Below are 24,603 nucleotides of genomic sequence, written 5' to 3'. Positions count from 1 at the left end.
ATTCTTTCAACACCACAACCAGCTTTTCCCTCTCCAGACCTCACTCCAGCCCTTCCCATAGCTTATTTTATCTTACAGGTGGAATAAAAGTAATCAGTAACAAAGTTAATAGGGATTATCCAGGCCATTTGACTACTTAATATAAAACTGGATCACAACCCAACCTACTGTTGGTCACACCAAAGGCATCATAACACTCTTTTGGAGAGAGAATGAGAGGGAAAGAAGCACAAAATTGGATATAGTAAAATAATAAACAAATTTTTTAAAAAATTAACCGCCCAGAGACTAAAGTTTGGGGCGGTATACAAATTTGATAAGTAAATAAATAAATAAATAAATACAAAATTTAAAAAGAAGATGAAGCGGAACCCTTGGAGATAAATATTGGACACCGAGTATGGCATGTTCAAATGGCGCAGCAGGGAAATGACTTGCCTAGCGAGCAAGAGGTTGCTGGTTCAAATCCCCACTGATATGTTTCCCTGAACATGGGAAACACCTATATCGGACAACAGAGATATAAGAAGGTGCTGAAAGGCATCATTACACACTGCATGGGAGGAGGCAATGGTAAACCCTTCCTGTATTCTAGCAAAGGAAACCACATGGCTCTGTAGTTGCCAGGAGTCGACACCAACTCGACGGCACAACTTTACCTATAGTATCTCAGTAAGCCAAGATATAGTATCTCAGTAAGCCAAGATATGAGAAGCATTGCATCTCACATTGCCTTGTGAGGCAACCACCGAATTAAAATTGAATGAATGCTCAAAGTTACCTTTTTGCTCAGTGATGAGGTGCTGGACAATAACATCGGTCATACTGTCCCTGTAAGCATAGCGATCCTTATAAAGGCCATGGACTGTGCTGAAAATCAGTTGATAAAATGAAATTGTTCCATCCTGGCTTCCTACTGCCTGAAGAGAAAGCAGCAGTTCACCAAAAGCCTAAATTTATGTATCTGTATCTCAGAACTATGATAAACAGCAAAACAGACAGAAGCATTGTAACAATCTTATTTTGTTTTTAATACTGTTTATTCTGAAAATGTTTTGACAATATACAGAGCTACATTAAGCTGGCTATTAATCACCTAGACAGTACATGTCAACAATTTTAGATTTCCTGACCTTTATATACATGTAGCAACCAAGAGACCCAAATTTTGTTTTCCAGACATACAATGATTTGCATTAGCAGTCATAATACTGGTTCTGCTGTTTTGGAGGCACTAGACACGGATCTGAGGAAAAGACTGTGCCTACATGTACAAAAGGCTTTTATAACTCTTACCACATAATTGGAATCTGGCTTAGCTTTACAAGTCCACACCCAAGAGCTCTGTTCTCCTACGGTGCCAAGGCGTACTCCATCCTTTGTATACAGAGACACTTGTTTGTCTGAGCCTCCAAGTAAGATGTATTCTCCTTTTGAAAAATAGCTAACACAGCAAGGGTCAAAGTTCAGGACTCTGTCTTTTCCAATCTATAAGAATATGAAGTAAGATCTCAATTTTTTAAAAAAACAATAGTCAAAAACCTTTGATACTCTATTTAGAAATCTCACCCTTAGGTGATGCAGTAATTATATACAGGTTCTTGTTTGATTTATCAGATGATTCATTTTCTAGAGCCATCTTTTCCTCCCCCAATGAACTTTTATAGACCAAAGAATATAAGTATTTAGCACTAGCAACAATTGGCAAGAAGTCAACTTGGTCCCAGAATGAAGGGCAGCATCCAGTTGTAAATAAATAAAATACTTCCTATGTCATGTCTGTTCTTCTAGGCAGTGTAGGAGGCCTAGCCAGGATATTCTTGTTCAGCAGTCCTTGGCTCTGAAACAGACTGGAGTATTGGCAAGTGGTACAACTCAGCAGCTGTAGAGCTACTATAAAATGCATCTGAGAAACAGCCCAGTTTGAACTGGCTAAGGATCAAGGGGACAATGCTTCTTTATCTTCTCAGCAGCCTGCAAAACCTGAGCCATCAGTTGCAAATAATTTATATGTAAGTCATGCAAGATACAAATGCTTTACTATAAAAGAACTAGCAAACAGGCCTATGGATTTTGAAGACTCAAGGCCAAACTAGATGTTACATGAAAGTTCCATGTTTCCCAACAAAGCTCCCAAGATTATTTTTTTCTTACTCAAAAAGCAGCTACAGGAGCCCCTGATTTGGACTGGAGTTGAAGCATTGGAGGAGGAGGATTCAGCTGTTTTTTGTCCCTGTGCTGACTCTCTGAAAAATGCCCCCTGCCCTAAAACTGCTATGAGCTTCAGAGAGGAAAATATATGGAAACCCATATATATAAAAAATATGCAGGGCTATATGTTTTAACCTTTGTGCTAACAGCAGCTTCAGGGAGTAGGTTAGCGTTTGCACTGGAGAATCAGCACAAGGCAAAGGGTTAAATTTCCACTAACCCTGCACTGTGGTCCCAGTCTAAATGAATGGGTCCTGCAGTGGCTTTCAGAGGAAGAAAAAGATGTGGGAGCCCCAATCATAAAAATCAGAAGACATTGCAGAGCAATGAAGGGGCTGATTCTGAGAGATGGCATCCTTAGAACAGTTCCCAAGCCTTAATGCCAGCACCATCAATGGACCAGGAAGAACTTGATGGAGTGGAGGATGAATGTTAGACTTCAGGCCAGAGGACTGCCCCTTTAAATCTCTCTGCTTTTCAGGCAGGGAGGTGGAACCGGGGAACAACAATCTGGGCCTGGAGGTATTGACCTCATTCTAGTTCTGGCCTTTGTCAGAGCAGCTTGTCTACTGTGAGCTCTCCAGGGTTTTACAACTCCAGCTACCCTGCCCCATGAATTCTTGACTGTGGGATAGGACACCAAGTCTGCCTGCAGCTGGACTTCCATAAATACTTTCACCTAAATACTGTATACTGCAACTTGTATTTATTAATTTAAATTGTAAGCTGCTTTCCTGTTCAGATCAAAAAGTAGGTATAGTATAAACAAAGACACCCATGACATAATGCCTTGTCTAGTCCTCAACTTCTGGGTAAGAAGAACTTTCAGCAGCAAACTAAACATTTCTCAAGGAGTAAAAAATCAGGTGTACTTTCTAATGCACTGTATTACCATACAACTTACTTGTTTGCCACTGAGCTGATAAAAGGAAAGCTTTTGTCCCCAATCTGCCACAGCTAAGATGTCATTGTGCTCATCTCTACCAAGTACAAAAGGATAAGCCAATTAAAATATGTAACAAACAGTTCCAAGAAGCTACAAGCACCAGATAATTTCTAGTATTATCTCTACTATAGTGGCACGCATCAGATACTAGTATCAAGTTCACTAGGATTTCATGATTGCATCACATTTCCACTCCTGCTTAACTTTCCATGTTTAACTAAAACATGGTTTCATATTATGTCTGAACCTGAACCACCTACAATCTGTGGTTTGTTTGAGGCCACCAACCAGGATCTGAAACAATGCATTGAAGTTGGTTTGTAAACCACGCTTCATACAAACTATGGTTTCATGTTATGTTTGACATCACACACCAGTGATATAAAACACAGTTAGGCTACTGATCCAAGGTGTTTCTGGCCTACTGATCTACCTCAAGAAGTTGCCACACCATGGAAAAAGGAGTTGCTCTGCCTCAGGTCCTGAGCAGATGGAAAACAAAGCAAATAAGCAGTTCTAGACATTGAGGCTATTCACATGATTGTAGAAAATCGGGCTAGCGGAGGCTAGCCCGATTTTCTACAACTGTGAGAACCATCGGGCTCGGCTGCAAGCCCAGTGGTTCTTGAGCAGGTAACCCGCTCAAGTAGCCCGCCCCTTAAACTGGGTTTGTAGAGCGAGCACTCCGCAAACCTGGTTTTGGGGATCGTGAGTAGCCGTGGCGTGGCTCCACGCTGTGGCTACTCATGAGTAGACCCCTGGCGGGAGGCTGAAAGGCAGCCTCCCGGCTCGGGGGTCTCCCCAGTATGCCCTGAGCACTCGCTCAGGGCATACTGGAGCTTCTGGGGGGCCGTGCGGCCCCTGAACTCCCCAGCCCCTGCTGGCTCTGTCACCGAGCTGGCAGTCGCTCCCGCCCTGCTCGTCTATGGGGAGAGCGGGCTTAGCCCGCTCTCCCCACTTAGCTTTACAAACCGGGTCTCACTGATCGTGAGACCCGGCTCTATAGCTTGCCTGTTGTATGCTCAAACTATGGCATGGGGTTCTTAAAAGCACAAGCCGTGAGCACAAACCATGGTTCCACATTACATCTGAACTTGGCCCAAGAGCTTTCCCAGACAGCAAGCTTTACTGTGGGTTTTCTGCGAGTTCAAAGCTGCACACACAAAAAACCGATGCAGAAAGTGGATTTTTTTTACCCCCAGATATAAATTGGGCTACACTCTTAATGTGCGATGAAAAACCCAAATGGTGTATGAAGTGCTTCCCGATAGCTCACAGGGACTTTGGGGTAAATTTGGCCAATATGTGAATGCACACCTCCATTCCAGAGGAGATGTGAACTAAAAGCAGTGTGTGTGGGGGGGGGAGACTTCCAAGGGATTTATTGCAAAATGTTCTCCAAGGGAGTTTGGGTTTTGGAGATACTAATCCCTGACCCTGGTGAGTTTTAGCTCATATGTCGTTCTAGATTTTCAGATAAGAGGAGGTTATACTTTGGTAGGAAATAAAAGAGATTCAAGCTTGAAATCTGAATATTGAAAAGGTTGAATTCATGAATGTAACTACCTAGTCATGAAAATGTTATGATAAACAAAATTACAAGAATGAATTATGTGTAATTTACCAAGTTATTGCACTACCAAGCCATTGGCGCAACGTTAATAAATACATACTATGGTGAGGATGCTCAGAACTTCCAATATTTTGTAACTTCCTCTTCAGCTATTCATACTCTCTCTTGTCCTATTCCATGAATAAGGATCCATCTCCTTTTTCTGCAGTATGTTCTGCCCAACCTACAAGGATCTACCCAAGTCCCCATCTTCTGTCAACAAGGTACACTATGATCACCACCTTGGCTCTCCATTCTGCCTTACACAAAACACTTCCATATCCTTCATTCTTACACAAGTACATCTTTACCATATACAGGGAGTCCCCAACTTACAAATGGGTTGTGTTCCAAAAGTTTGTTTGTAAGTTGGATGTTCGTAACTTGAAATACATATAATTCCTATGGGACAACTTGTTCATATGTGCAGCTTGGCGTTTGTAAGTTGGGACTTGATTAACTTAATATGGAGTTTTGTTTGCAAGTACAGGTCATTTGTACGTCAGGTGTTCATAAGTCGGGGAGTACCTGCATACATGCTCTTCCATAAAAGGTACACATTTGTCCTCAATCTAAAATAATATATATTTCTAAAGCCTAAATTTACTTCCTATCTCACAATTTTCAGGAAACTGCCAAAGTTTTTCTGACAGAGTGATCATTGTCTAAACTCTGCTGCTGTTCACACCTTTCCATAAAGCCATAATTTTCTGCTAACTGGACTCTACGAAACATGAGTCTATTCAATCTGTTCAGGACAAAAAGCTGTTGGTGCCAGATTAACAAGCAGAAATGAGCAGCACTGTGGGCCTGTACTGCCTGTCTCATTCAATAAGGCAGCTCCTCAGAGAACACAAGCATGTGGGCTGCAGATCCGTATAATTAAACTGTGCTGCACCAACACAAACGTATCCTGCACCAGCTTTCTTCAAGCTCTGACAACTTAAGGGGCTGTCATTGATGATGTTGTTCCAAGCACAAATTCTTAACACAATGTTTGGAACAAGATAATCAATGAGACACCTCTGTTGAAAATTGCAAGACCTTATGCAGCTACAAAGATAATGAATATTGTGTTAAGAACCAGAAAAAAATTAAGGGACAATTGTTGAGGAACAAATTGTTAAGGGGACAAATATTGTGAGGGCTGTCTAATACCTGATTTGAAATGACATAGACTCTCAAGTAGTTATACTATATTGCTTAGATATTCTCAAATTAAAAACTTATATACAGGAGCCCCTCTTTATTCGTGGGAGTTCCATTTTGACCTATTGCTGCAGATACCATAACTATGAACAAAGAGACTGCAAATAAAGACACACCCACAAATGAGATTGAGAGGGCAGGTTAGGTTCCTATGAAGGAGAGTGGCAGGGGCCTTTGCATGATTCAATATGTATATATCCATATCTGTACACACACATACATATCTCAAATTCCTACACCTAAGCACACTGAAGTGTGCTAAAAACACCCAAAAAGGGAGAAGGAGCAGAAATAAGCAGAGTACCTTGCTCTCCAGAAATCTAGAAATCTGGTATTAAAGAGCCAAGCCCCCAAATCCTCCAATTTTCACCTGTTAGGAGGAGGGATGAGAAAAGAGTAAAAAAAAATAAAAAATGGCTCCATGATAAAAATGGCAGTCAGAAATGACATCAGAAGTAATTTCTGGCCCCTTGGGACTGGCAATAGTAAAAAATAGCCCTATTTTCACCCCAAGATTAAAGAAACCAGGTCTCTATGGCCCAGTCAAGAAGGCACAAAACCATGGTTGGAGAACCTGCGAATAACTAGGGTCTCCTGTATGATAATGAAATATTATCAATTAACTAGGATTTAAATATACAGAACACATTATTTCTAACAGATTATCATTTTATTTCCTTGCAGTTTCACTCACGAGCTGGCATACCTAGGGCTCTCCTCTTCCTCATGCTCTTCTTCCTCTGCCTCACTACCCTGACTACTGCATGTGATGGACTTCAGAACTGGTATCTCCTCTAAACAGTTGTGAACTGCCTCCTCCTCTTCTTCACTTTCTCTAGCATTCCAGAGATTCTCCCATCGACTGTAAATACCAATTGTTCATTTGTATTTCCTACTGCTACAATAAAACTCAAATTTCAAAATGCATTAGTCCAAAATCAGCTATTCTGGTATTAAAGAGCTTTGCCCAGGTGGATTTTACACCTTTTCCTCCCTGCGTTTACCAAAGACAGTAAAAAAAATTTACTGTTTCAATTTTCAGTGAAAACTTCTTTATTTGCTTCATTTAGGAAAATATAGCTCTCTGTAGGATATAACAGAGCACAGCTGGATAAAATGCCAAGAAATTGTCAATTGTTGTTGCTCAAAATACTACTCTTTCCAAGCACAGAAGTGTTCAGTATTAAAAAATATGAGATAAATTCACAAACACATTATTATTTATTTATTTTATTTATTTAACATATTTCTATACCACTCAAAACTTGCATCTCTGGGCAGTTTATGGAAAGAGGTAAAGTATCTGTATCACTTAACACGTGCATCACACATATCAGATGCCACAGAGCCAGGACTGTGGTTCACAGACTCCCACAGGGGCAAAAATACTTTTGCTGTCACATCAGTTTGATGAGGTTCTCAGTCTTTACCTATCTATGTAATGGCCTCCTTCCACAAATTCTACTACAATTGCTAAAATTAACCAAGAGCACCCTCTTGAGGTTACTGTCTGTCAGGACAGGTATAAATTATTCTTATTCTTATTAAGATTATTTATTATATCTCACCCCTCCAGTGCACTTCTGCTTGGGGCAGCTCACAACATTAAAAATAAAGTACTGCATAAAATAAAATCAATTAAAACAAACTAAATGTAATTATTATTTTATTCATTTGTTTTTAATTTAAAAGTTGATCAATTTATCATTAAAATATTTTAAAATCCTCTCTAAACAGATGGGTTTTGAGATCTTTTTTAAAAACCACAAGGAAGGGAGCATAGCAAAGTTCTTCTGGGAGGGGCTGAGGGGCCACAACCGAGAAATCCCCTTCTCTTATCCAGGCCAACTGAATCTCGGGGTTGTGAGCAGAACTCGAGATGATGAAAAAAGAGCCCTGGCAAATTTGTATGAGCAAATGTGGTCCAACAGATACCCCAGCCCCAAGTCATGTAGGGCTTTAAAGGTCAAGACCAGCACTATGAATCAGGCCTGGAAGCAAACTGGCAACCAGTGAAGTTGCCACAGGATAGATGTAATCCTTGAGGAGCAACTAGCAAAGGACTAGCTAGATAGAGACATGTTAAATATGCAGTCTTTCAAACTTAAATAGCAGCTTAAAACTGGAACAGTAGTAGACAGACTGGGGCTTTAAGCCTTTGCCCCGCAAGGCTTGATTTGCCCCTAGGCTGCTATTTGCCCCTGGAAAGAAGTGTCATGGTCCATGCTCTCTCTCTCTCTCTCTCTCTCTCAACTCATGTAAGCTCAAGTCATGGTAGGCGAGACCACCTACAAAAATCTAGTCATGTATATTCAAAACCATGTTAGACAAGTCTGTGGTTGGCAAAGGACGACTGAACTTAAGGGCTCAGTCTGCCTCCAAGGAGTGTTGAGTCCACTTGCTCCCTCAGATCTCTGCAAGGTCCTGCAGCCTTTCCTTGCCTTGATCGGTGGGCAGCCAGGACAGGAAGTAGTCAAAGGTGTAAATGGGTGCTTTCCTCTCAGCAGCCATGGACTGCTTATTCAGCCTGGTGAAATGGCAGGGGCAAAGGGTTAAAGCCACCGCCCCCATGTCACAGTCCCAATCCTGATTCCTCCCTCAACATGGCTGCTATTTAAGTTTGAAGTAACAGACAAACAGGACCAAACTAAGCATTAAACATAGTTTGTAGTCTGGCCTTGAGCAGTTGCCCTACAAACTTCAGAACTCCTTTCCCACAGAGACTCACCAAAGTCATTGTAAGACCTTTGGACTGGCTTGGGGCTTACACTGGTAAAACCGCCAGTGTTTAAGCATGTATCAAGTTTTCAGTTGTTTGAGGGCTTGATAAATCCCAGGCACCAGCCATGGCACCTAGAAATTTAACTGCAGTGCCTAGAATAGGATACTTAGAGATAGAGCTATTTAATAAAATCTTTATTTGTCCTAAGCAGCCCTGTTTCTGCTCTAATTATGTTAAACAACATAATAAAGGGATAAAAGGATAAAGAGAAGCCCATTTACCCTTCTCTTCCACAACATTAATCACAGTCTGGTAACTTTGTCAAGCATCTATTGTCTGGCTCCTAAATGTTTGGGCTAGCTCCTAACTTAGCCCAATGAAAATTTGTCAAGGCCTGTTTTAAGTTAATTTTAAACAGGATAATTTACTTTCTACTCCAATAATATTGACTACCTTGAGATGGGAAGTACTATACATTCAACACATAAGCAACACATATCTAAGATGAAAACCCAAATAAAGAGTAGGCGGATTGTTCAAAAGCATTTTTATTAGAATCAGTCCTACCCAAAAGAACTCCCCAAATTTCATACCCTATGAAGCTATTCTCATGACTAGGAGGAATCAAGCTAAGGGAATCTAGCACAATTCCTCCTGGTCATCTGCTGCTACGGGAGCCACACAGCTCCCGGCAACAAACTGCCATAAGTACCCCTCCCCCTAAACGAGGTTAGTAGAGCGAGCGCCCCGCTAACCCCGTTTGGTGAATTGTGTGCTGCCACGGTGCGGCTCTGCAGTGTGGCAACATACGAGGAGACCCCCGCCAGGAGGCTAAAACATGCTTCCCAGCCCCAAGGGTCTCTCCGGAATGCCCCACAAGATCATGGAGCTTCGAGGGGCCATGCGGTCCCCGATCCCCGTAGCCCTCGCCGGCTCCATGACAGAGCCAGCAGCCATGTGGGCAACTGATCCGGCCGCCCACCTATGAGCGCCTGCTCCTCTGCGGGGGACTGCGGGCTAAGCCCGGTCTCCCTGCAGAACCTCTATGATTCCAAAGTCAACAACACCCACACACCCAGTGGTGTATTAAGCAGAAAAAAGAAAGACAGGCCTGATCAGTTAGCATGTGATTTACAAGACTCAGCCACAATATATCTGTAACAACTTCAGTAAGCAAACATTTTTAAATTAATGAAGTTTGAAAGTTAATGGAAATTGACTGATACAAGTGGAGACCTAAAACTAAATGTTGTAGTGTATCCCTGGTTCCACATGGAAGTGATCCTGTTCAAGGATCCCACCAGCCTGGAACTGGTCACAAGGTGGGGTTTTTTGTGTTTTTTTAAACTTTTCCACCCTCCTGAAATTTTACCTCGATGTGTAGCTATATAGTGCTAAAGGGCTCAGGATCAAGGTGGCCTGCCAGCCCTAACACTGAGCATTGTTTTGCTATACAGGTTGGGTTGGGTTGGAGGGGAGATACAGAATGGAGAAGAGCTTTTAATGTAATGGTATGCATCTCCTACAAATCTAATGCTTACCTCCAGCATCCTATAAGCTGGTATGGGCTCAAGCAGGCCAGTTCCTGCCTCCCAACTTTTTCCTTTTTATCACCTCAACTAACTCATTCAGCATTCCTGAGCTCACTGATAGCTACCTTTGGGACCCTAACTTCTGGTTGCTTTAGATGTCACCTCCTTTTTCCTCTCTTGAAGAAGTGAGAGCTGCTCATCAAAAGCAATGGAGAAACCCAGGATTTTAGTGTAGCTGTTATTAAGCAGCAGTGTGGTCCCCACCTCCAAATAAAAGGTAGCTGCCAAGATAGCTGTTCTTGTCTTTGATTTTCTGTATGAATCCAGAAATTCCCTTTCCAGGCAATAAAGTGAATTACTCTAGCATTTTTTAAAATCTTATGACCTCAACATTTTATGGGTTGTGGAAGCTCACAGGTCTTAGAAGTTCAGAGAGCTGTTTTGTGTTGGTTTTGTTTTAAGTTTCTTCTTAAAGCACTATTGCTTAAAACATTCAAACTACTTCTAGGACTTTGAGCTTCTAGAGTTCTTTTGAAATAGTCTCCAAAGGTCCAACATATAGATATATATCCATCATATATATTCATCTATCATATAGATAGGTGGACATTTGAAAATTATTTTTTTTAAAAAGAATCTTAAAACTACATTTTCAGAAATTAGACATAATTTTTAATGTGGTTAATATCTATATACAATGAATGACCATCATATAGATATACTGTATGTTTAATGTAAAACTTTGTGAACATAAGATTCTATTCTGTTCTATCAGCAATGCCATTAACTTACAATGATGAGCTATACCACTATATAACATTCATCTGAAGAGCATTTTAAAACCTGTTACAATGCAAAGCACATTCTCTGCATTTATTCAAGAGATAAATGGGTGAACAGATGTGTCTTAGAAAATGGGTGAACAGATGTGTGATAGAAGCAGAACTGATAGACACTCAAACACCTGAGTTTACTATTAGAAGGAATAGAATTGTCAGAAAGAAAATAAAAGCATTTGATCAGTTTTCAGAGTTCCTTAATATGCCGATTTATTTTTATTGTTCATATGTTTGTTAAAATGAAATCATTTGGATATACTATCATATTATAAAATGGGAACCAGGTAGAAGGAATTTGTACAAGTAGCCAAGTCACTAAATAAATAAATCTACCATTACAATAAGCCATTTCGGTAAGCTACAAAACCAGCCAATTTGTCATCTGTTAAAGCAGAAGGAAAGGCAGCAAATCATAATCTGCTACTACCCAAAATACTTTCAGATGTCACAAATTGTCTCAACAGACTAAGCTTCTGAGTCAAAATGTTGGATGTTTCAGTGAACATGAAGTAGCTCAATAACTGGTGTATTTTCAGAACAATCACACACATTGCAACCTGTACTTGCTTCGTGTTTATAAAAAAGCTTCTGCTCTGCCATGTGAAAAAATAGCATATCTAGTTGTGCACTCTCTCATGCATGAAAGAAACAGGATGGTGTCAAAAAGCAGTTCTGGATATCTCAACTATTCAGTTATACATCTTAGAAGGTAGAACTCTAACCTTAAAACCTCACACACACCCCTCCAAAAAAGAAATAAATTCTGTTTTGAAGTGACACAAGGGATTCCCCTTGACACATGTGTGTAAAAAGAACAAAGAAGTTAATAGAAGAAAACCGGGCATAATTCTTCTATTTCTTCCACTGCTGTAAAGTAATTGCTACTATTTTGTATATAGAAGAGATAAAAGTTTACCTTGATGGATTCCAACAAATAGACCACACTGGGGATAAAGATCCACCTGGTCGTTCAATTTTGACTTTCTCTTCACCATTTTTATTTCTTATGCTGACAACACCATTGAACATTCCTAGAGCAAGGTACTGGCCATCATTTGTCCAACTGAGAACAAAGACAAAAAGCAGAATGAAAATCCTGTATACCAAATTCCTCAACTTTGAAAAGAACCAAGTCTTTTACATACCTACAACAGGTGATCTTACTGTTAGCTTTATGTTTAGAGACTGACTTCTGTTCAGGAGACCAGAGACCTTAAAAATAATAGCAGCAATAGTGAGATAATCTAATTTCATTGGTAAGAAATATTCAATTAAAAAGAATTATGTGTAAGAATTCCTAAACAACAACAACATAACCACAACTGATAGAGGAGTTGTCCCATCCTGTTCTTGCCATACCACATCTTATATCTGCCATTTCTATAGGGTCAAGTAATGGAGTACTGCCTTGGATAGTGCAATAACTACTGCACCTCTAACGGGTTAGGGTTGGGATTAGGGTTAGAGCTAGTGTTCGGGTTAGGGTTCAGATTTGAGGACAGGTTAGGGTTAAGGATAGGGTTATGGTTAGGGTATGGGTTAGGGTTATGTTTCGGGTTCAGGTTGGGGTTAGGGTCATGGCAATTATCTTTACAATCATTCCTTAGAGCTATGGTAAGCCATAGGACTGGGCCTCAGGAAATCAAAGATGGAGAAGACATACCAAAATCACTGGAGGAGCAGGATGCCAATTGGTGTGTAACAGGATTATAGGATACACACTGTATGGAATCATTGTGCCTGAAACAAATAAAGTGGACAAAACTGAAACAAGACATTTAGAAAAGCATCGTATTGAATCAATGAAAACTAGAGATATCATTTAAAGAAAAACTCTCAGACTACAGGCAAACCTTATTACTCACAGGGGTTCCATTCCTCGCCTACTACCACGAGTAACAAAATTGTAACGAGGCATTATGCCTATGGGAAATGGGGAGTTAGGTTCCAGAATGAAGGAAAACTGCTAAAAAAGCAACTTAAAATGCAAAAATCTTTACTGTACCATGCTTATGGGATCTGCATGTGCCCAGGAATGTCCCCCAAACCCACGAAAAATCAAGAGGGAAATACATTTTTTAAAGAAACAAGCCACAAAATGGCTTGTTTCAAAATACCTGTATATTACAAGTTGAATACAAATCAACTGAATGCAAATCCTGTCCAGGTTTTAACAGCAGTTCAGATGCATCATAATGTGTTATGATGTGCAGTCTCCCGTCAGCTGTGCAACTTCAAAGGTGTAGCAACAGGGCTGCTGTGGAATGATTTTAAAGCATTTCTGGGCAGCAGCACAGCACTCCTTTCCCCAACCAGCAGTGCTTTAAAGTCATTCCACAGCAGCCCTGTTGCTACACAATCATGGCTACTGACAGTCTGCAACAGGCCTGGCAGGTTGCTGCCATTAACAGGAAACTGTGCAGAATACAGTCCATTAATGTGAAAATTTAAGCAAGAGATTTTTTTTACACCTTGATACTCAACACTGCATCCATGGACCTTCCTTCAACAGCTGTGTTCATACACCACATGATCCTTAACATAGATATTTATTTCAGTTTCAGAAGCTATATTCTATTTTTTCCCTATCTGTCTCTGAGGACTTATCTCCATAGGTTTGTCTTGTTACCTTTGTTCATATTCCATCTATTTATTAGTAATAGTAATTAGCTGAGCACTAACTCAAAATTGGTATTCAAAGAATGAAGATAAGCAAAACGTGCAGCAATAACTTACGTGTACTTAAGAATACCTTCCAACTTTGAAGTCCATATGATCACGGTTTTGTCAGCAGATCCTGATGCAAAACGTTTCCCTAGGAAATTTGGTGGAAGCCCACATAAGTTGTGAAATAATTTTACTGCAACTGTTAATCTAAAGTACACAGAAAAGTTAGGACATTCTTGACTATCAAGAGGTCAACAATCAATACACCATCTCTGCAACTGTTTTCATATACTGATCGCAAATAATGATCAGTTGTCTCTATGGTGGCCTATATTAGTACTATATTTTCTTCTTTGAAAATATGTACAAAAAACAGGCTGTTTATGGATGAACAGATACTGTGTAAGATCATCTTCTACCTCAGTGTTGTCTATACTGATGGGCAGCAACTCTCCAAGGTTTCAGACAGATCTTTTCCAGGGAAGGAGGACATTGGTCTGAGGAAGAGGGAAACACTCCCTTAGCAGGGACCCCTTCCTTGGGTGATGTGCCCATATCCTCTTGCACGGAGGATACTCTTCCAGGGGGTGAGGGGCCTATCTTTTTATGAATTTTAAATGTATTATATTGTATGTTTTAATTCTGTACACCGCCTAGAGATTTTTATATTAGGCAGTATATACATTCATTCATTCATTCATTCAATAAATGTGGGTGATTCAAACATTAGGGGCATAGAGAGATGGCTCTGTGACCCACGTGTAGTGCAAAGGTTGCAGACATCACACTGCGTCTAGGTAGGCTGTTAGGCAGTGCTGGGGAGGAGACAGCTGTCATGGTGCACGCTGGGATCAACAACGTTGGGAAATGCAGTCGGGAGCTCCTGGAAGCCAAATTTAGGCTGCTAGGTTGCATACTGAAATCTAGGACCCCAGGGTGGCGTTCTCTGAGTTGCTACCTGTTTCATGTGCAGGGACAGTGAGACAGGCAATGCTGAGGGGTCTCAATGCATGGATGAGATGGTGGTGTGAGGAGGAGGGGTTTAGATTTGTTAGGCACTGGGATAGATTTTGGGGCAAGCGAATGAGGCGTTTTAGCTTAATGCCCTAATTGTGTAAGTTCCCAGGTGGGCAAGAGAAAGAGGCTTTTTAGAGAAGGAGGTGATTGGATTTAAGAAAGGGGGAGAGATAGGGTTTGGGCACAGTGAGGAGCAAATGCTCATATCACCTGGTCTGAATGAAGGGCTCTAGGAACCACCGATGAACCTCGTTCCTCAGGAACAGCTCAGGCCAAGGCAGGTGCAAGAAGGTTGGAGGGGTTAGTTGGTAGAGGTGAATCCAGGAGGGTGCTTTCTCCGTGGCACCAGCTTCCTATGTTAGTGAGGAAGACTGGGCAGATCAAGCTAGGCAAGGAAGCCAATCTGGAGAGTAGCAGACTAAACACAGCCTTGCGTGGTAGCCTGTGGACAGTAAATTGCCCCCAAAGCTGATGGTAACTCCAAGGTAGCAGGTGCATAGAGAGCATGAAGATCACAAGGAGCACACTGGAACATGTAACTGGGACTTCTTATACCCAATTACATATCCTGAGGGCACATTCCAAGTGGCCTTTTTTGTCAGACAGGTGTGTTGGGTCGGACAGGCAAGGATCCCATAGTTGCTGATCTTTCTTGCTGGGTGTAACAATGTGGGAATTGCCGAGGTGTGCCAAGGCTTTTGTCATGAAAACAGAGTGTACAGACATGAGAAGGGAAATCTGCATGGACAGAAGGTCCAGTAATCCAATTAGTACTTTTAATGGGTGCATCTCTTAGGTTCATATCGCTGCTCAACCTCTTTTGTGAAGGGGGAGATTTACCTCCGCAAGCCTTATCTGTGTTCTTCCTGTTGAGCTAACTGGCACATCAGCTGGCTGCTATACTTTTTGCAAAAGGAAAGGAGGGGAGGCAGTTCATTTAGAGGGCAGAGTGGCCTTGACAGAGAGATAACCTGCTTTAAGTTAACTTAAGGGGTCTGCTTAGAATAACCCAGCATTAGGGATATCCCATCATCTGCTCCCCTTTCCAATTTGCTTGTTAGGAGCCAAATCTAGGGGTGACTGGCCCACTGTCATTAAGTGACCTGTCCCCATATGCTGTAAACAGAGTGCTCATGATACTGTGAGGCTCCTGAGCATATACAAAGTGAGATCTCCAAGCCTGGAGACTCAAACACAAATAAGGGGGCTCCTGGGAGCTGACAGAAAAGCATTGCTAGTAACATCATCTTGGTTGCACACTTCTGCACCTTTTCCAGTTCTACAATATCCTTATTAAGATACGGTGAAGAAAGCTGCACGCAGTACTCCAGATGTGACCACATCATAGATTTGTATAACAGCATTATAATATTGGCATTTTTATTTTCAATCTCCTTCCTAATGATTCCTAGCACAGAGTTTTCACAGCTACCACGCACTGAATTGACACTTTCAGTGAGCTATACACCACGACCCCAAGATCTCGCTCCTGGTCAGTCACCGACAGCTTAGATCTCCTTAGCGTATATGTGAAGTTGGGGTTTTTTGCCCCAATATGCATCATTTTACACTTGCTTACATTGAACCGCTTTTGCCAGTTTGTCACCCACTCTCCCAGTATGGAGAGATCTTTTTGCAACTCTTCACAATCTGTTGTGGGTTTCACTACCCGAAATAGTTTACTGTCATCTGCAAATTTGACCACTTCACTGCTTACATCAACTTTTAGATTATTATTATACATCAACTTTTAGATTATTTATTATGATATATAATGAATTAAATAAAATATTTAAAATGACATTTCCTAAGAAGCCAGAATCCTTCCTGCTGGGAATAACACAAGGTGTAATTTCTACAACTAATTTAACATTTTTTATGTACGCTTCTACGGCGGCCAGAATAATATATGCACAGAAATGGAAGAGTAATGAACTGCCTTCAAAAGAAGATTGGCTGATAAAAATTTTGGAATATGCGGAGATGGCAAAACTTACAACATTGATAAGAGACCAAAATTTAGAATGCTTTAAAGAAGATTGGAAACCATTTTTGTTGTATCTAAAGAACTATTTTCCTACTATGGACTTTACAGCAGGGTTTGAAATTTAGTAAAAATTGCAGGTTGGGTAGATTAACTGTGTTTGTAAGGGTTTAAGTTTATGTTTTGAATTATTATTATAGCAAGGTAAATTTTACAGCTGATGATTCACGAAGAGATGTGTGCGGGAAGTCCACGTTTGTTTATTTGTTAATGATAATATTACTATTGTTAAAATCAATAAAAATTGAATTTGGAAAAAAAAACTTTTAGATTATTTATGAACAAGTTAAAGAGTACAGATCCCAGTACCGATCCCTGGGGCACCCCACTTCCTACTTCCTTCCATTGTGAAAGCTGTCCATTTATTCCTACTCTCTGTTTCCTGTCCTTCAGCCAGTTACCTATCCACTCATGAACCTGTTCCCTTATTCCATTACTGTTAAGTTTACTCAAGAACCTTTGGTGGGGAACTTTGTCAAAAGCTTTTTGGAAGTCTAAGTATATTATGTCAACCGGATCATCTTTATCCACATGCCTGTTGACACTCTCCAAAAGGTTAGTGAGGCAAGTTTTAACAATTTTGTTAAAGTGAGGAGTTTAACAATTTTGTCCTTAAGTATGCTTTCCATCAATTTACCTGGCACCAAAGTTAAGCTTATCGGGCTGTAAGTTCCTGGATCCCCCCAGATCCCTTTTTGAAAATGGGAGTTACATTAGCTACTTTCCAGTCCTCTGGTACAGAGCCTGTTTGTAGGGACAAGTTACATACTTTTGCTAGGAGATCAGCAATTTCACATTTGAGTTCCTTCCAAACTCTTGGGTGGATGCCATCTGTTCCTGGTGATTTGTTAATTTTAATTTTTCAAGACAGTTTAGAACAGCTTCCCTTGTCACCTCGAATTGGCCCAGTTCTTCAGCCACTAAACCTGAAAAGCTCAATTCTGGAGAGAGTATATGGTCAGTATCCTCCGCTGTGAAGACAGATGCAAAGAACTCATTCAGCTTCTCTGCCATCTCCTTGTCCTCCTTAATAATCTCTTTCACGCCCTCATCATCTAAGGGACCAATCGCCTCCCTGGCAGGTTTTCTACTTCTGATATATTTAAAGAAGTTTTTGTTATTCCCCTTGACATTTCTAGCTATATGCTCTTCAAACTCTCTCTTTGCATCTCTTACTGTCTCTTTGCATTGCCTTTGTCAGAGTTTATGTTCCTTTCTGTTCTCTTCATTTGGGCAGGACTTCCATTTTCTGAAGGAAGTATTCTTCCCTTTTATAGCTTTCCTGACTCTACTTGTTAGCCACACTGGCATCCTCCTGAACTTGGTAGTACCTTTCCTCCTTTTTGGTTTACATTCCAACTGAGCTTCTAGTATTGTGGTTTCAAATAAGTTCCATGCTTTCTCGAATGATTTGACCTTTCTGACTTTCTGTAAAGGAATGAGGCCTAGAGCGCCTGGATTTCTGTAAATAAGCCCCTGTATTGTTATTAATATTCCCTGACCTCTTCTTGTAAATAAGCCCTGACAAATGAATTGTGTTAAATTATATTCATAAAAACTCTGCAGTATTGTAAATAGGATTTCTGTGCTTGCAAGTCCCTATGCATAGAGAAAGCGCAGGATCAAAAGTTCAGTCTTGGTTTTTTGTAGTTTCACATTTGGTTTAGCATTCTGACACTTGGTTTTTGGAGGGAAATTAGATTTTTTTAAAAGAGAGGGAATTTTTTGTTTGTTCTGATTGGCTGGGCTGAGGAACTGATGGACAGAGAAAAAACAGGTTGCTTACCTGTAACAGATGATCTGGTAGTGGTTCCATACATTCATAAGTAGTGGGTTCTGCACCTGCGCAGATCAGCTTCGGGAAGAATTTGTTAGCTCCTTGCGATGCCAACCGCCCACTGCACGTGACTGCAGTACCCTCTAGCGGCGGTTAGGTGTCTCCACATCCAGTTTCTTGATGGCTGACATAGCAGCCAGGTCTGGTAGGTACAGTGTCCTTCGTAAGGCGTATAGAGTACAGTGGCTTGCCAGCGGGGATGGACGGGCGGGTGTTATGAATGTATGGAACCACTACCAGATCATCTGTTACAGGTAAGCAACCTGTTTATCTGGATAGTGGTTCCATCATTCATAAGTAGTGGGTGAATTACGAGCTACCCAGTAGGAGGTGGGTAAGCACTGCAAGTCACTGTAACACCCTTTTGAGGACCGCCCATCCAAAGTCTGCAGCCCTAGCAGTACACAGATCCATGGCGTAGTGCTTTACAAACGTCTGGTGATATGACCACGTCGCTGCTGTGCAGATATCCGTGAATCGAATGCCTGATAGATGTGCTGCAGACGTGGCATAAGCCCTAGTGGAGTGTGCCCTGATGTCAGTTGGTGGACTGACCCCTTGTTGGTCATACGCCATCTCAATCAGTTCTACTAACCAGAAAGACAACTTTGGGCGAGTAGGAGAATCCCCCTTACATTTGCCTTGCAAGCCAATGAATAACTGTGGTGTCTTACGAATATCCTTAGTGGCCCTCAAATAGAAGAGCAGGGCCCATCAAACATCAAATGAATGCATTGCCCGCTCGAGTGCGGTGATGGTTCTCTGAAAAAGGTAGGCAACACAATTTCAGTATTAAGGTGAAATTCTGAAACAATTTTCGGATGGAACTCAGGGTCTAAGAGCATTATGACCCGTTCTGGATAAAACTTTGTATAAGGCTCATCTATGCGGAGCGCATGCAGCTCACTCACACGTCTTGCTGAGGTGACGGCCACCAAAAAGAGCATCTTCACGGTTAAGAGCTTCACTGACGCAGCTGCCAATGGTTCAAATGGCGATTCCGTCAGTGACGAGAGCACCAAAGAGAGACTCCACTTTTCGGCCAGCAGTCTAACTGGTGGGTATAGATTATTGATGCCTCTCAAAAAGTCCTTACATCTCGGATGGGTGAAGACTGTCTTTCCGTCCCACCCATCATGGTGCACCGATATAGCTTCCATATGCACCTTTATAGAGACATTCGCCAGGCCGCTTTGTTTCAGAGAGGTCAGGTAGAGAAGAACAACCTTAAGGCTTGCCTCTTTGGGGTCAAAACCCCTAGAGGTAGCGTGCGCTTTAAACCTGCGCCATTTTGCTCGATAGCTGCGCCTTGTGGAAAGTTTACGGGTGTTGAGAAGAATTTTCCTTAGCAGCCGATCCTCCACGCAGTGAGATTCAACACGGATACGTTGGGGTGAACCACCTCTCCTTAGTCTTGAGTTATCAGATTTGTCCACTGTGGTAGACGTCTGTACCTGCCTTGGGACAGTCTGAATAGATGCGTATACCATGGCTGCCTTGGCCACCATGGGGCAACCACTATCGCCCGAGTCTTGTCTTGTAGAAGGTTGGCCACCACTCTGGGGAGCAATGGAAGCGGGGATAGGCATAAAACAGCTGTTGGCTCCATTGAAACTGAAACGCATCCCCCTTGGTGTTTGGGCTGACTCCCATCCGGGAGCAATAGTGGTCGCACTTGCTGTTCCTGGAAGTTGCAAACAGATCCACCTTTGGTCTGCCCCATGCTTGGAATAATTGTTCTAGTATCACAGGATTCAACTCCCACTCATGCTGGTCCAGCACAAGCGCCCTGCTCAAGAAGTCTGCCAAAACATTCATGGTGCCCTTGATGTGAATGGCAATGGAATAAATCTTGCGTGGAATGCACCAATTCCACAGCTGCAAACTGAGGCCTCATAACGATCTGGACACCGTCCCGCCCTGCTTGTTGACATACACAATGGCTGTTGTATTGTCCATCTGCAGCTGGACGGTTTGTCCCATGAGCTCCTCCTGGAAGGTGATCAGGGCTTTGAATGCGGCCAACAGCTCTAGGAAGTTGATATGCAGAACTTTCTCCTTCTGCGTCCACAGCCCTTGCACCCTGTGATGTAGCAGGTGGGCCCCCCAGCCCTGCAGTGAAGCATCGGACGTCACTGTGGCCGAAGGCCTTAGCGCCTCGAACTGGATGCTGTTCAGCATGTTTGATTCCTTGGTCCACCACGTCATTGAGTCCAACACTCTCCTTGGAAGCGTCACACGCTTGGATTGTGGCTCTAGTCTCGGTTTGTAAGCTTTTAGAAATCAAAGCTGCAGCTTGCGCATACGCAGCTTTGCATATAATACTGTGGTGATGCAGGATGCCATCAGACCGAGAATCACCTGTACAGTTCTTGCCTTTTGCATTGGCTGCCTTTGGCACAAAAGGATGAGCACCCTCAGGCAAATAAACCGTTCCTTTGGTAGAAACACCCTCTGGGCTGACATGTCCAATAGCGTCCCGATATATTGAAGGCATTTTGCAGGCTGTAGAAAGGATTTCTCCCAGTTGATCTTCACTCCCAGGTCGTCCAACAAGGACTCACCAAGTGCACATCTTCTAGCAGTTGTTCCTGTGTTCCGGCCATCAGCAGCTAGTCGTCCAGATACGGGTATATGGACAGTCCCTTTGTTCTGAGATAGGCTATTATTACTGCAACATACTTCGTAAATACCCATGGGGCGGTGACCAGGCCAAAGGGTAGCACGTTGTATTGATATATCTTGTTCCTCATGGTGAAGCGGAGATACTTGCGGTGGTTCTTTTGGATGCCTATATGAAAGTACACATCTTTCAAGTCGAGCGTTGCAATCCAATTCTCCCCATGGAGGAGTGGAAGGATGGCCTGCAACGTTGTCATCCTGAATCTTTGTACCTCGATGTATTGGTACAGGCCCCGGAGATCCATAATTGGTCTTATGCCCCCATCGTGCTTGGGAACTTGAAAATAACAGGAATAAAATCCAGTCTGGCTGAGAGCCCAATGGACCAGCGATATCGCCTCTTTCATCAAAAGCTTTTCTACCTCCTCCCTCAAGACTGGGGTTTCCGGAGTGAACTTCACACGCAGAAACGGAGGAAACTCTTCTAACTCCAGAGCATAGCCCATCATTACTATGCGTAAGACCCATTGGTCCATGCTTGGGCATGGCTTGCCAGTTTGATTGTTACTCTGGCACAGTTCAAGGAGATGGTTTTCCTTCTTGTGATGTTGGTCAAATAGCTTTGATGAGGCAAGTCGCAAGTTGGCAGTGGGCTCACCTCCCGATCAAAGCTGCTGCTTTGATTGTGGAGCTCTCTTATTATGGTTGGATTGATTAGCCCGGTTTTTAGGATAATAAGGCCGCTTGAAGTTGCTCCCGAAACATTGGTAAGGTCGCCTGAAGTCTCGCTTATTGGTCTGCCAGTAATTGTTCTGGCACCTCTGGTACTGATTGTACTGATTATATGGGCGGTATCTGTTGTTAAACCGCTAGTTGGTAAAGGTTCGCACGGTGACCTGTGATTTTTTCCATTGCTCCATGTTGTCGTCGGTCTTGTCCGAAAACAAGCCTGCTCCGTCAAATGGGAGAGTCTCAATGCGATCCCGCATATCCTGCTGGAGACCCACAGCCCGCAACCAGGCGTGCCTCTTCAGAATTATTGATGACATCAACGTGCGGAATTCAGACTCGGCTAAATGCTTGGCATTAGCCAATTGCTGACGGGTAGCTGCTGTAGACTTTGCAAAAACAGTCTCAAACCTCTTCACAAACCCGCCTGGTTCCAGCTTAGCATGTTGATCGAACAACGCCTCCCAAAGGGAATGCGTATACCTTGTTTGACAGGACATATAGTTGGCAATCTTGATAGTCAACACGCTGTCGAATACATGCGTCTCCCAAGGACATCCAGTTTACGGCCCTCCTTTTCTGCAGGTGTGGTGTGCCGCTTGCCACCCTTAGAAGTTGTAGCACAGTCCACCACCAATGAATTGGGAGTAGGGTGATGCACCAGATAAGCATTCTCCTCCTCCTGGATACGATATAGAGCCTCTAAGCGCTTCGAGGTGGGTGCCGAAGTCTGGAGCACCTCCCACGCCGATTTCGCCACTCTGGTGATATGAGGCAGCATAGGCAGGTTTCAAACCAGTAGCCGCCCGCATCATGTTATAAACAGGGCCCTCTAAGTCAGTGTTCTTTTCTTTCAGTGATAGGCCTAAGACCTGAGCCATCTCAGCTACCTGCTGATGGTAGCCCTTCATCTCCTCATTAGGCGACGTTGATGGAACTGTCGCAACATCCAAATCAGGATCAGGTAAAGCAGGTGCCTCGGGATTGTATGGATCAGGCACAGTTGAATCAGAGGTATAGTCATCCTCATCATCATCGTCATCCAAGGGTGCAGGCAAGTTGCCCACAGCAACAGAGGTTACATGTCTAGGTATTTAAGTATGCGTCGTCTGCGTTGCCACCTGGGGTGGAGTGGGTGCGGAAAGCGGTTGAGGCCGAGGCACATCGGCTTGCAATGAGATGGTACGCTGCCGTGGCAACGGTAATGAACCTCAACGGCCATCTCCGCACACTGCACAGGTGCAAAAGTCGTTTGCACAGCTGTCTCCTTCCTGACCCTGGGGGTCTGTTCTCTCTTTCGCAACCACTCCCTAAACAAAGCACAGTCTCTGCCCGGCAGGCGAACTGAGTCCCCCCGACCAGCACTGCATAAGAGTCCTGTGACCGGCGTCCCCCTAGCCGAAAAAGAAGGTGTTTTGGGTATTGGTGTCCTGGGTACTGGCCCAGGGAGGTAGTCAGTCTCCTGAAATCCCATAAAGGTTCCCATAGAGGGTGTACTTTCCTCAGAATGCAGCATCCGGTTTAGGCGACTAGCATCTTGTTCCTCCACTCCGCCAGGTGTCATTGGAGATGGCACCGGGACAATCTCCTCTACAACAATAGGATCCAAAGCTGCGGCGGCGTCCTCAATGTCGAGTTCGATATCGGGGTCTGTGTCGACCTCCGTATCCAAAATGATGGCAACCGTCGACTCCAACGCAGCCTTCGATGTCGAAGCCTTCGACGTCGACGGGCGAGCCGCGGTAGCGGCCACTGCAGCGTTGTCTCGATGTCGAGTCCTCGAATTCGAAGAGCGATCCCCAGACTCCTGCCTGGACGTCTTCGACGTCGACTGATCACGATGTCGAACGCTGTGCGCTCTGGCCCCAGGAGTCAGTGGCGACTGATAGGGCGTCGGAGCCGGAGATAAGGAAGCTGCTCGACGTCAAGGAATCACATAGTCCTGCAGCCCAAAAGGCGAAGGAGTAAGCTCCACAACCTGGTCTCGATGCTTATGCTTGGACTTCTTATGGGCAGATCCGTGCGCGGAAGACTCCTCCTTACGCTTCCTCTTCTGACCAGACCGACATTCCTCTGGTCGCTAAAATGTTCCTGAAGGGTTTCATGCCGAAGCACTTGATGCCGTGGCCCTCGATGTCGAAGCGGCAGATGGCGAAGTGCCAGAGGCAGAGATTTCCTTCGACTTCCCCGGGACCTTAGACAGCGCACTCGATGCTGGACCCATAGCCACAGTCACTGGGGCAGCTTTAGGCAGCAAAGCATCCTCCAACAAGAACACTTTTAGATGCACAGCACGATTCTTTAGAGTCTGTTTACTCAAAGTTACACAGACCGAGCAGGATTTCGTATTGTGCGACTCCCCTAGGCAAAACAGACATAGAGTACGGCCGTCTGTTGAGGGGATCTTTCCACGGCAATTAGTACAACGTTTAAAGGTAGTCTTGCCGGAATTACTCGCCTTACCAGGCTTGCCCGGGCTGCTCATTTTGAGAAAAACAGTAGTCGTTCCGTTCCTAGGTCGAGGGGGGAGTTCCGAGATCGCGGTCAAATCCATTGTAGTTAGAGGAAGAGTAGTCAAAACCGTTCCAATATTCAAATCCGAGTCCAAAGTATTGC

The 24,603-nt window shown here is 43.1% G+C and overlaps 1 protein-coding gene across 5 annotated transcripts in view; it reads right to left on the bottom strand.

The window, feature by feature from the left end:
* The window catches only part of IFT122 (intraflagellar transport 122), a 125,081-nt gene that overhangs the window by 94,753 nt on the left and 5,725 nt on the right, over positions 1–24,603 (bottom strand). For 2 of the 5 annotated variants that reach the window (XM_053293647.1, XM_053293646.1), the window contains exons 4-11: positions 13,808–13,886; positions 12,735–12,811; positions 12,217–12,283; positions 11,988–12,134; positions 6,673–6,840; positions 3,116–3,191; positions 1,297–1,488; positions 782–920 (exon numbers count right to left, since the gene is read on the bottom strand). In XM_053293647.1, coding sequence (XP_053149622.1) covers positions 782–920; positions 1,297–1,488; positions 3,116–3,191; positions 6,673–6,840; positions 11,988–12,134; positions 12,217–12,283; positions 12,735–12,811; positions 13,808–13,886 — 945 coding nt within the window. The remainder of the gene's footprint in view (positions 1–781; positions 921–1,296; positions 1,489–3,115; positions 3,192–6,672; positions 6,841–11,987; positions 12,135–12,216; positions 12,284–12,734; positions 12,812–13,807; positions 13,887–24,603) is intronic. The other 3 variants (XM_053293651.1, XM_053293650.1, XM_053293648.1) reach the window with 2 other exon arrangements.

Source organism: Hemicordylus capensis, chromosome 2 (assembly GCF_027244095.1).
Source record: "Hemicordylus capensis ecotype Gifberg chromosome 2, rHemCap1.1.pri, whole genome shotgun sequence".
Lineage (NCBI taxonomy): Eukaryota > Metazoa > Chordata > Lepidosauria > Squamata > Cordylidae > Hemicordylus > Hemicordylus capensis.
Note: the sequence above shows the minus strand (reverse complement) of the source record. Positions and strands in the feature narration are given on the sequence as shown.